The 13,136-nt window shown below is 29.7% G+C and overlaps 1 protein-coding gene across 1 annotated transcript in view; it reads left to right on the top strand.

Annotated features, from left to right (window-relative positions):
* The window catches only part of LOC148233722 (uncharacterized), a 62,243-nt gene extending 56,587 nt beyond the window's left edge, over positions 1–5,656 (top strand). Inside the window, exons 10-12 of the mRNA XM_088188556.1 lie at positions 4,731–4,836; positions 5,080–5,214; positions 5,287–5,656. Of these exons, the coding sequence (XP_088044682.1) occupies positions 4,731–4,836; positions 5,080–5,214; positions 5,287–5,495 (450 nt within the window). The 3' untranslated portion in view covers positions 5,496–5,656. The remainder of the gene's footprint in view (positions 1–4,730; positions 4,837–5,079; positions 5,215–5,286) is intronic.
* Positions 5,657–13,136: the final 7,480 nt, after the last annotated feature.

Genomic DNA, 13,136 nt, shown 5'->3' with positions numbered 1-13,136 from the left:
ACTACGTGCACAACATATACGCAATTTAAATTCGTTTATATGATACGAGGCAAAAAGTCTCAAAATATTTGAGTCGTTGAATTTGAAAGAGGAGCAAGTCCTATTATGTTATTATTGAATAATTAATGATTTGCGTTTGAACTGATTTAAAAATATTAGTAAGCAAAAATATATTGTTTACGCTCTTTTTACATTAAAATTTTATATGCAATAATTATATTCGCGTTATTTAAACAAAAAATATGTTTTTAATAGGGCTTAATGGACTTACCTCAGTTTCAAAATCAATGATTTTCTGTTTTCAAGAGTTTAGTTAGCTCATTAGTGTAATCTACATATATCATGCTCGTTTGTTTTTTTAATAATGGACTCAGATTAAATTACTAACAGTTCTTGATTTCACTCGAAGTATTTTCTTTATATAATACATTTTACTTTAATCAATCATGTGAAAAATCGTTTTCACTTTTACTAGCCTTGTATCTTATTCTCTGAATATCCATCCTACTTAATTATTATCACAAAAGAGCGAACAACGGTTTTAATAACAGTGCTCCTTCTGAAAGTTTAAAATTACATTAAGCATTATCTTTGAATTTTTGTAACAAGCAAAAAATTGTGCCCAAGGCAAACCTTGAATCTGTCTCAAAAATCGTATTGATAAATTGTATTATATTTATAAAGAGTCTGAAATTTCATTATTATACATACATCTAATAATTATAAAATCTAACGTCCTTAAAAAATTCTAGCAAAAAAATAATAAGGTTTTTTACGCTGCTGAAACATTTCATTATCGTACGAAATACAACCTTTACAAATACTAATAACGTATTACACATTAATAATATAACCATTTTCATCTTTCCCGTCGTTAATATTTTACGAATGCTCGTAAATACCGCCGATAATAAATGACTCGTTCTCTCCCACTAATCGAATTAAATAATACATTGTACGATTTTTTATTTAACATTCCTACATAAAGAAATAATATATTATTACATGAACGAGATTTTATAAACCGGCACACATAAAAAATTATTACATATGTGTACGTGATTTACCAGTAAAGTTATATTTTCACTGACGCATCAGTGAAATCATATCCGAATACAATTTCTCCTGTAACTATATATTTCTACTAGCAATAATAAAATATGCTATTGAAATTATATTCTGCTCTCTAATACTTCAACGTCCATTAGCTATTCAACCAAACCCAACTTAACCTAATAGTTCTAAAACTATAGTTCTTGCACTTTTAATTTGCTTAGGTTAACTTTAGCTTTGATTTAATTTATAATAAATATTTTGTCGAAAGATATGACAATTCTGTGAATCAATACAAATACAGTTTTACTGAAACTGAGCAGTGAAATCAGTCTGCTGACCTAGTGAAATTATATTCATACTAATGAAAATATAAATTTACTGTAACATATTATTTATCCCAATAATGGTAGAGATATTTACTTTGACATTATACATTGCCATCGTTAAATATACCCTCCTCTCGCACAATATCATCCTTCGCAAGGGGAAACGAAGAGACAATGCGAAAAAAATACTTGCTACCAGGAAAACATGAAGCTACCGAGATGTTTCGCAGCGAGGGTTGAATTCGCTATGATTTTTTCACCCACCCTTTATGCTTTCATCCCTCTCTGTCGCCCATTATATGTCTCATCAAACCGTGCTCAAGAATAAAATTCATATTTTTTTATATTAAATTTTAGATTCAATAAAGCACATAAACATCTCATTAAGTAATTAGATACACGCGATTGATTGGCTTAATAAAATAACACTCTTCCTTTACTACGCAAGCACCGCCCCTATGCACAAACACCAACCCCCGCCTGAAGCGCTCGGATGACCATGAATTATTTATTTTATCATCAAGTGCTTTTTTACGGTAATTTAATCAAAACAAGCCTTTCTCGGGACAAACCCTAAAGCTACGTTATGACATAATAATTTCTTAGCTATAAGTGAAAAGAAAAGTATATAGCGTATAAATTTAAAAAATATAATAACAATATTTTCAGTGTCTCTAGATAATATTTTTCGTCTAGTATAATATTTCTCGTCAAATAACATAACTTTAAATTGCCTCACTTATATTATTTTGCAAAAATATTATATACGCTTAATAAATTAGATAAAACGATGTTGTAAAAATTACAAAATAGAGCATGAGAGTAGTATTGAATAAAAATAGATTTACTAGTTGCAGAAGTATAATTGAAAGATTTCAAGAAATATTGATAATTAATGTTTTAGTATTTATATATAAGTTGGAAAATAATTTAAAAAAATCTTTAATGATAAATAAATACTATAAGAAAATGCTAGGTATAAGAAAATAATTACGGTGAGGGGAATATTGTACGGAGGTGTGACTTTTTTTATTTACAATATTACTTGGACAATCAGCAAAAAAATTGCGTTTACTATTTTTTATATTTTGTATTATATTTCATATGTATGCTTTGCTAAAATTTGTTTAGAGTATAAACAGTTAGCTATATAAGCTATATAAATTAATAAAATATATTTATATATATATTACATTACAAAATATGGTCACCCCTATTCTGGCCACGCCATACGGCCAGCAGAGCACGACCCTTCTGCGATCTGATACACCAGGACAACATGAAGGGGTAATACAACGAAGAGGTGTCTTATAGAATGTTATTCGCATTTAATACAGGGGTTGGTTTGTATATATGGGGTGAATGTACTGCCGGCGTAGTTGCGAGGGGGAGAATATTTTCATGTGTTTGATGGATACCAAGAAAAAATGCATTTTTATTAAAATGTATTAGGTAGTAAAACTAACATTTCATCATGCTCGTGCTAATATATTTTTAAAGTATCTTATTCACTCTGAAACTTAAGTAACATCGAATTCGGTTTTATTTGAGATTGAAAATAAGCAAAGAATATATTTTTGTATGAGTTCAAAACAGGTTATATAGAAATAGAAACTGCTAGTAAAGTAAACAACGCTTTTGTTGTAGTAGATATGGTAAATAAAATTACGGTGTAATAATGTTACCAAGATTTATCTGCTTATTTTTGTAATTATTTTTAAATCACAACATTTTAAAATATGGTTGAACAGTGTATGCAATAATAATAGGTGTATATATATATATGTATATATATATATATACAGACGGAAGAAATAAAGTATGTTAGTAATAGGAAAAGTACAACTTAACTGAGTTGAACTAGAATCTTTTTGAACTAAAATAGTTTTTGTCTTATACAGTTGTTTTTTTTTTAGAGGTTTGTTTTTCAAAGTGGCAACATTTTTTGCAGCGACAGCCTATTTGACAGCTGACAGATTTCACTATGAATAGACTTACGCCAGAACAACGCTTGCAAATTGTGCAAATCTATTTCAAAAACCGTGGTTCGGTTCGCGAAACTCACTGTGCACTACGCCCATTTTACGTTTGACAAAATCATCCATCCGAGCAAGTAATCCGAATAACCTTGGATAGTTTTCGCACTACGCATACTCTAATTGATAATACGCATCCGCAGAGACGTCGTACAGTACGCACCCAATAAGTTGTTTCTGCTGTGGAGCGTAGTATTGAGGAGGACCCGAATGAGTCGAAGAAAATCCACATTTACAAAAAGTCACAGTTTAGTGTGTTTTATATGCTGTTTGACTAATGATTGTCCATATTCAATGGAGAGCGCTATAGATTCATGATTACTGGTAGAAGAGCTTTGGTTTCAACAAGACGGCGCAACATGCCATCGCGCCACAATCAATATATTAAAGGAAACATTCGATGAGCTCATAATTTCGCGTAGTGGATTGGCCTCCAAGATCGTGTGATTTAACACCTTTGCATGTCAACATTCGCCGCGTTATTTTTGATATACGGCCCCAGCTGATCGAAATTTAACTTTCAGATTGAGCTTTATTCGAGCCAATTTGCCCGAAATCATATTTAAACACTAATAGCAAAAAAATATTTTTCCAATAAAGCCAAAACAATGGCCATTACCATGATTTTTATTTGCTTTATTTCATTTTAAAGTTCTATATCTCTAAAAAAAAAAGCACCATATACATATTTTATTATACCTTTTGATCCAAGTGGGATTCATTAATTGTAGCAAGTCTTACGCAACTAATTTAACGATTATGTGTGGTCGCAAAAATTGTTTTTAAACTTAAAACTGATATTTAACACAATGAAAGCGCAATTAAAGAAAAATTTTAATTTTACTTTTTAGAGCAGTAATAACATACTTTTTTTCAAAACTCTAAATCATTCAATATAAAACGAAAATAATACATAACACGCCATACTATACTAATATTTAAAAAAAATCATAGTAGATTCCTAATACCAACAATTAAAGAGCAAACTTAAATTTAAGTATTAGCATGATGTGTCTTAAAATGAATAATTAATTTATGAATTTTTACATACAATGGGTAGCTCAGGTCAGACGAAGAGGTGCAGCAGGCGGTGAACAAAATAATATTTTTCCAGAAGTATCAATGCATTTTCTAAGCAATGAAAAACTTTTATTAAACGCCATACGCGTATTACATAAAAAAAAACATATGGCTTTTTGAATATATCACGTTTAGTAAATAACGGGTTTTCATTTCACTCATCCCCGTAAATACATTTAATTTAATATTAGTCCACTCTACACATATTAATTGTATTTTATCTTCCTAATAGAATGAAGAAAGTACTTCAACAAAAGGAAATGGTTCAACAGTTAAACCAATTCTAACAACTGCTAGAAGGAAATGGAGGAGTAGTCAGGAAGAACTCAGTCAAATGAGTAAGAATTTATGGAATATTTTAATAAAAAAAATACTCTTCAAATTCACCTGAATATTATTTTCATATATCTTGACAATTTTTAAATATTATTCTCTCAGTACTTTTTTTAAATCAAGCTAGAGTAACACTACTGAACTGTTAACTGTAACTGTCAACCCCCTTCTTCTGATTTCTAAGCTACCACATTCAACCGTTACTGACGATCATCCAAACAATCAATCTTATCTATGTATCCAAACAGATGGAAACGAGTTAATGAGAGAAATACTGTGGAAGCTAGGGCATCGACAACTAGCAGCCGGAGAGTGGAAAAAACTTGCTTTTCATTGGTCTTTCACGGAAGAACAAATCAAAGCAATTGAACATCAATACACAGGTACACTAATTTGTAATTTATGAAACTATTTATTGATTCTAATTCAAAAGTAATACCATTTTTTATGCTTAGGGCATTCGAGCTACAAGGAGCACGGGTACAGAATGCTGCTGATATGGCAGCACAGTCTGCATCCGGAATCTAACCCAATAAAAGAGTTGTGCGAAGGTCTTACTGCTATCGGTAGAAGGAGCACAGCTGAAGCGATTAAAAAAATGCACAATCAAGGTCATTCTACAAAGGCGAACAGTTGCAATTGTACGAATTGCAGCATCACCTGAGTTTTGGCCGAATCAACCAGAGGTGTTGATGTTTAAAAAGGGAAACGAATTGGGAACGATCTGTAAAAGTGAATACAAATATAACATTTATAAATATTTACATTCAAAATATTATTCCATGCTTCTGTGTGTAGTCAGTATATAATAAATTATTGTGAATACTTATGTATATACTTTTAGCTGGTATTTTAATTAAATGTGTTTGTAAGAAATTATTCATTAGAATTTGGCCATTATAATAATATATTTAAATATATCTCCTGCAAGAACTGATTTATCCAGATCAAATTATGTACATTATGTATTATGTACAAATATTACTTTTACTGTACATAAACTACGTAAAAAGCTTATAGAAGTAATTTATTTATTAAAATGTCGTATATTTGTGAAAAGAGCGAAATGTACATAGAAAGAAAATAATATCATCCTTGATGTCAATTAAATACTAGATTTAGATTATTATAATATATTGAAGATATGAAATCAACTGTCAAATTTAAAAAAAACTTCAGTGTATATTATTATATACATATAATATTATATATTTATGTATGCTGCACGTAAAAATTTTAAAGCACTTACTACAATTATTTTAATAAATGGCTATTTAAAACCGTACTATGGACCAAATTTTTCTAGCTGTACATGAAATAAACCGAAATGAGTCAAACTTTGTAATGTTCCAGAAAAAAATTCATATTTTAGTCAATTTGCAAATTTAAATTTTATATTAAATATCCATTTTAGATTATGCTTTTTAAAAACTATTATAAAACGAACTAGTATGCACATCATAAACAAATATATGTACTTGCTTATTGTCTTTATTGTAATAAAGTTAATATAATCATATATACCCAGACGTTTTACTAAACCTTGTCATAGCTTTAATATTAATTTGAGAATTTTATAGAATCTAGATATAACTAGGGGTAAGATTATAAAAATAAAAGTATGGATAAATGTTCTAATTTCTAGACTAGACTAGACTAGATACATTGTGACTACGGATTCCAATCCCGAGCCAAAATTTTGATCCCGGGATTTCGGTATTGCAATTAGTCGATCCCGGGATCCCGGGACCAGTCCCGGGATAATTTTCATGTTATTTTATCGTTAAAAATAATTTAAAATGAATAATACAATATATTTTTACATCTGTTTTTTATAACGTACAATGTATAAAGTACGTATAATTTTAGTCTTGGACTTAAAATAAAAAATAATATAATAAAAATAAAAAAGGGAAGGTCTTATATATTTATTTAAGAAGAAAAAAATGAACTTTTGACAATGTATGTACATACCTATGTACATTCATAGACAATTAATTGAAAACATTATTTTGAATAAAACTCACGAAGTAACATCAAAGCATCAAGTGTTTTATCATTTAGCCTTGATCTGATTTTGGTTCCTAAGCATCCTGCTGCTGAAAAAGCACGTTCAGACTCACAGCCTCAAAGATTCACTGATGACACGTGCAACTCGCGCAAGTTTGTACACGAAATATAACGATGTTGTCAATAATAATTCGATTGTGCTTGATAAAACAACCAATCCGAAAAATTCGGGATTATGTTTTATAATCCCGGGACTCATCGGGTATTGAAAATCGTTCGGGATCCCGGGATTCGGGATCCCGGGATTGGAATCCCTAATTGTGACGCAATTTACTTGCCATATATATATATTAACAATAATTATTACTACACGTTTGAAATTATTTAAATATATAAATATGGGTTACTTACTATATTGCTGGATATCTTATTGGTCACCTGTCTGCTGCGGAGAAGCTCGGATGATGCCACAGGTCCTCAAGGGTGGGATAAATCCTTGACTGCCGTCCTCTACGACTCATATCTCGAATAGCGATGTAAATAGATTTCTGCAAAACATTTAAACGCACAGTTGACTTTCTAAAAAGCATTTGTCTTATCTACCGAGATAAGAATATGTCATCCTTACCGCGTTCCATCTTGTGACTTACTATTAGGGTTCTCAATTATTCGTAGTTTTCAACTATGCGAATATTATTAATTGTTTCTCGGTTTTTGACGATATTAATTTATTAAATAATTAGTGAAAAAAAATATTCATTTATTGTAAATATTATTTAATTAAAAAATATCTACTTGTTAATTATAATTATTTTAATTATTCACTACTTTCATAATCGTTAAACTTTTTGAATTTTATAAAATATGCATAACATAATGCTGTGAGAATTACTGATCAGTGAGGGTGTCAAAAGCAAAATACTTTATTTATTATTACATACTTTTTTATCAGGAACATGACTTCGCTTTTGTAAATCACCAAAATTAAGATCAGCTGCGATTGCTAATAATGTTGGCAATTAATTTGCTATACCTAATCGGCGTTGTTTTGTGCGGATTTGCATATAAATTAAATAACTATAAATAAATTAACTACAATCGAATTAATGAACTGATCAAAATAAAATCTTTGCGTATTCAAATAACAAATACAAAAATGTAACACGAATTTCCCAAAAATTTGTGACGCACACCTGTTTTTTAAATAAGCGCTAAAGGATACTAAAGGCTGTGCCTGCTTTCCCAACATTTTGTTTCGTTCAACAAACGAGCTCTGCGAATTTCGGTCATAGTAGACACACGTTTAACATTTTATTCAATAATGTTTTCTAAAGGCGTAAAAGCATTTTTTGTTAAAAAGAACGACTCGTTGTCTTGCATTTTGAAACAAAATAAAGGCGCAAAAAATACCATGTATTTTGGAGAGGCACTAGTCACTCGGGTATGTTGAGAGAACAAACGACTACATTATGTTGCTCAAGTATACAAATTGTTTCATTCAAAGATTTATTCCAAATTTCATTTCAGATAGTATAAACGAATATTTTACGACCATTCAAGCACTTATTCGAATATTCATGTAGTTGAAAATCGTGCGAATATATCGAATAATCGATTGAGAACCCTGGAGGAAAAAACATTCACATATTTATAAAACCAAAACTTTCAGAACATTAAGGTCAAACTCAACATGCAACCTATTCTTAAAAAACGATAATTTTCAGACCTTTATCTTTATGCAGCTAATTGGACTTCCAGAAATAAATAAAATTAGGTAATAAAACCAAATTTTGACCAATAGAATAACAATACTTTTATATCAGAAGTCCGTAGTAATATCGGTGAGAATAGCTATCACGTTTTTAAAACATATTGTATTATCCAAGTGCAGACCAACTATGGAGCAAAAAAACTGTCTGTAACCTCTTTTTTCGCTTATTTTTCCCTGAGAGATCAGTTTGCTTAGTTTGTATTTCGGACCTGACCTAATGAAAATTCTATAACTATGTTTAGTTTTAGAAATTTCATTAGGTTAGGTTTGTGTTAGAACAGCAAATGGACGATTCGCAACTGCCAAATTAAGATTCATACTTTTATGTTTCTAAGGGGTGTGACTTTGTGGCCAGGAAGACGCCGTTGGAAACTGGTAATAATTTATTGAATAATATTACATATATTACAACAAACTATGGCGGACGAGTGGAGAAGCTGACGGAGGAATGATGTCCAGTGGACGGTCTACAACACGTATTAAGAACCTTAAATATCATCACTTACTGGACATACCGAGGGCTATTGTGTGGTTCGATTAGTTACACTCTTGTCACGTTCATCCTTATTATTGTCGTGGTTGCGGTGATTAAGTGCGCCAGTTTCAAGAAGAACCCCCACAATACACATTTTCGAGCAACATATCATTTCACTAGCGCCTATTAGTTTAATTATATATTCGCTAGTAGAAATACATTATATCTACTAGTAGTAAAAATGTACTTGGACTTCACAAGCGAAAATGTAACTTCATTGAAAAATACACATTCACCGCAACAGCATGTAAATAAATAATAAATAGAAATAAATTCAAGAAAATTACCGCTACAGCCTTGCTGATTCGCAGTGTAACTTTGGAGCTTGCGAAAACAAAAACCCTTTTGGTGACGGTGTAATAAAAAAGAAATGTGGAATAAAAATAGCGAAATACTTTGGCGACCTCAAATTAGCTGAAAAGTTTGAAACAGTGGCAGTATCTCATTAGACGGTTACAAGACGAGTGAACTACATGTGTTAATGCGTTTCTAAAAAGTTGTGACGACGTATCAAAACGCGATATCAGTCAGCTTTTCATTTTTGTTAAAGCTTTTTAAATCAATGTTGGCTGTTTTTACATTTTTCCTAACTGCAAAGAACATTTCGAGGAAATGAAAAAAATTCAACATCATTTTCATCACATGTAAAGCTAATCGATGAAATAAATGCGAATTTTGACTGCCGATTTAAATTTCAAAAAAAATTTTAAATATATTTTTCTGTTTCCTGAACTCTTTGACTGTCAGCATTATGTCCGATCTAATCTTCGGTTGGAATTGTGTGATTTGCAATCTGTTCCCTTTTATTTCGAAAGGAGTGAAAAAGGACATTATTATTAGCGGAGAATTATCCAAGATTGAGAAGCTTTGGATTAATAATGTGCTCAATGCTCGGTAGCACTTATTTTTGCGAAAGCGCATTTTCAACAATAAATTTCGTAAACCTAAATAGGGATGCTCGTTGAGATAAAAATCTATTAAATTTATTAAGATCGGCAACCACAAATTTCGAAATAGATTATCTACTTAAATTTGACAATCTACCAGAGGTCTCATTAAAACCAAATTTAAATTTCTTTTCAATATTTCTCTAGTTTTAATAGAAACTGTAATATTAGTTTATCTTCACTATTTATAAATTTTCTTTAATTTCAATAAAAGTCTTAATTTTCAATGAATTTTAAAAGAATTTTCAGACTACTAACTGTAATATTTTCAAATAAACTTTATATAGGTTATTGCATTTAAAATTTCCAATGCGGCCCGAGGACATTTTTTTAATCTCAATGCGATTAAGATTGAACAACCCTGGTTTAAGTGATTTTCAGCCTTAAATTATATAAAATAATCATATTACAAGGCTGATTCATAGCGGTGGGTGATGATGCGTACTGGCGATTTTCTAAGTGACATCTATATGCATTCTCAGTGAAAGGGCTGAAAACTATCTGATTAATAATTATAGTTGTTCACCTTAATCTCCTCAAACACAAATTTGAAAGCAGATCTCAACGTTTCACAAAACATACATATATACCTTTCACTACACCATTTGACCAAAAATGATCAATATTTTTCTAGGAAAAAAATAGGAAAACCATGTAGTTAGATCAAACGTCGGAAGAAAATAAAGATATCACAGGTGGGTAAAATGATTAGATTCAAGGTGGATAACATAAAGAACAGGATTTGAAAAGGTATACGAATAAAAATACATCTTCCATTTAAAATTTTCCTTTTTATCTACGCATGTATAATGTTCTTACAAATAGATATATATTCCATAAGATATTTCAAATATTTGCAAGTGGTAATATTATCATTTAAATTTGTAATTAATTCAATAATTAAAGAAAGCTTATATAAGAAACACTACTGAACCTGTATCTAATTACGATACATATATATATAAAGGCTAAGACTAAATTTACCCAGGAATACCTATATATTATATCAATGCAGTATCTACTAAGTATATCATATTTGAAAATAATTAATGTAACATGTGTACAGTTATAATTATCAATACTTAAACTTCACACAACAATATTTTAAATTAATAATTTAAACCGTAATCAACTAATTATTTTAGGTAGCAGGACGTCCTCATCTATCATAATATGTATATATAATAAATACACTTGTATATGTACCATAAAAGTATATAATAAACATAAAAGTTAACTTATACGAGCCTATTTCAGTTTTTTGATTTGATTTCACAAAGATATATACCCATTCTGCACATTAAATTGACACGTTACATCGCATTTTACGGGAGAAGCCCATTTATAAATGATCAAATCAAAAAGACAGAAACGATCTGACAAGAACCGATGCGTCGCCGCCGCTGTGACATGGACGACCGACACACGCGCTCGCCCAGATTATTTATTCGAGTACAAACTAATACGTAAAGTAATAATTTTAATTTTTATCAAGTTAACCGTAATTATGTTTAATAGGTAAAACTTATTCAGTAAATATATCTTGTGTCTGTACATCAGTCGAAAATTTCCTAAAAATCGCTTGTAATGTATTTTTCGTTATTTTACTATATTGTTTAAGAATTAAGACTTTTTTCTTTAATTAAGACAAATAAATAACAACTCGCTCTAAGTATATAATTTACCTTTAAATATGTGTCTGTGCATTTATATAATTAGAGAATTTTTATTTTATGTATATAAATTTTACTAATAACGTTCTCATCTTTAATCGTTAGAATAATTTATTATCTGTATTGCAATTATTAATATCTGTAACATTATTCTCAGATTGTGGAAAATCAAACCGGCTTTTCCACGCAATTTAAAATTATGGATATATTATTTATAAAAAAATACACCGAAAGAGTTAGTGCCGGAGCAGTGCTGCAATATAGTTGCCAATATAAATGCCTTCTCTGGCCTAACTGTAAGTCAATTCATACGTTACCGTCAAACTACAATCTAACGGCTGTGTCAACAACAGATAATTAGTCAATTACGATAATTAAATTGATTAATCATATTTGAGTTCTTAGAATACATATATATATATATATATAAATGTGTATATTTTATAGATATATATATATAAATAAATATATGTATATATCAATGTACGCGCACACCCACCTGTACACAAAATATACAAGCGAGCATGCACGCAAATACAAACATGTAAACGCACACATGCATATTAGTTTTACATCATTTATTTCTCAATAATTGCTTCAAGGGTCACTACACAAACATTTCTAGATTGCAATACTAAATTCAAAAGTTGGACAGCATTTACTAATGATTTATATCAAAAATGTATACATAATATATGTCGATAATAATATAGCAATGTACATGATGCTCAAAACTCCCTATGAAATACAATAAAGACAATCGTTCACGGAGCAACTAAAAATTAAGAGAACGAACTTTCACATTGCATCGATACAAACGTTAGTACTAGAAATAAAAGCAATAAAAAAATAAACAAAAAGAACATATCAAAACGGGTCAATTAATAAGCATCGGCAGCGACCTTGAATCGTTGTTGGGCAATGAGGCAACTCAGATGACAGACAAACATATCGAGTAACAATCTTACATATTTTCTACCTATTTCATTAAATCATCGAATAAATTTCTATACAATAAAAACCATTTTGCACTTTCTTTAGTATAGATAAAATTTTCATTATCTCTTTTTATATATTTCAACAACTAGATTTTATTTAAGTTATTTATAATTTTGTGAAGTACGAACGCCGTACTTTAATTATTGTACAAATATATATCCATGCCATTCGATTTGTATAGTACAAATTGGAAACGATAAAGTATAATTAATATAAACCGTGTCATGCTTATAAATATATATCAATTTCGATAAGGCATCACAAATATCAAAAATCAAGCATGCAATAAAATACATTAAATATATATATGTATATAATAAAATTATATTTTTCACTATATTAACAAAAAAATATTAACAAAAATTTAATT

This window comes from Plectrocnemia conspersa, unplaced genomic scaffold (genome assembly GCF_051122295.1).
Source record: "Plectrocnemia conspersa isolate PC_06_02 unplaced genomic scaffold, ASM5112229v1 ptg000007l, whole genome shotgun sequence".
Lineage (NCBI taxonomy): Eukaryota > Metazoa > Arthropoda > Insecta > Trichoptera > Polycentropodidae > Plectrocnemia > Plectrocnemia conspersa.
This window is presented reverse-complemented; position numbering and strand designations above follow the sequence as displayed.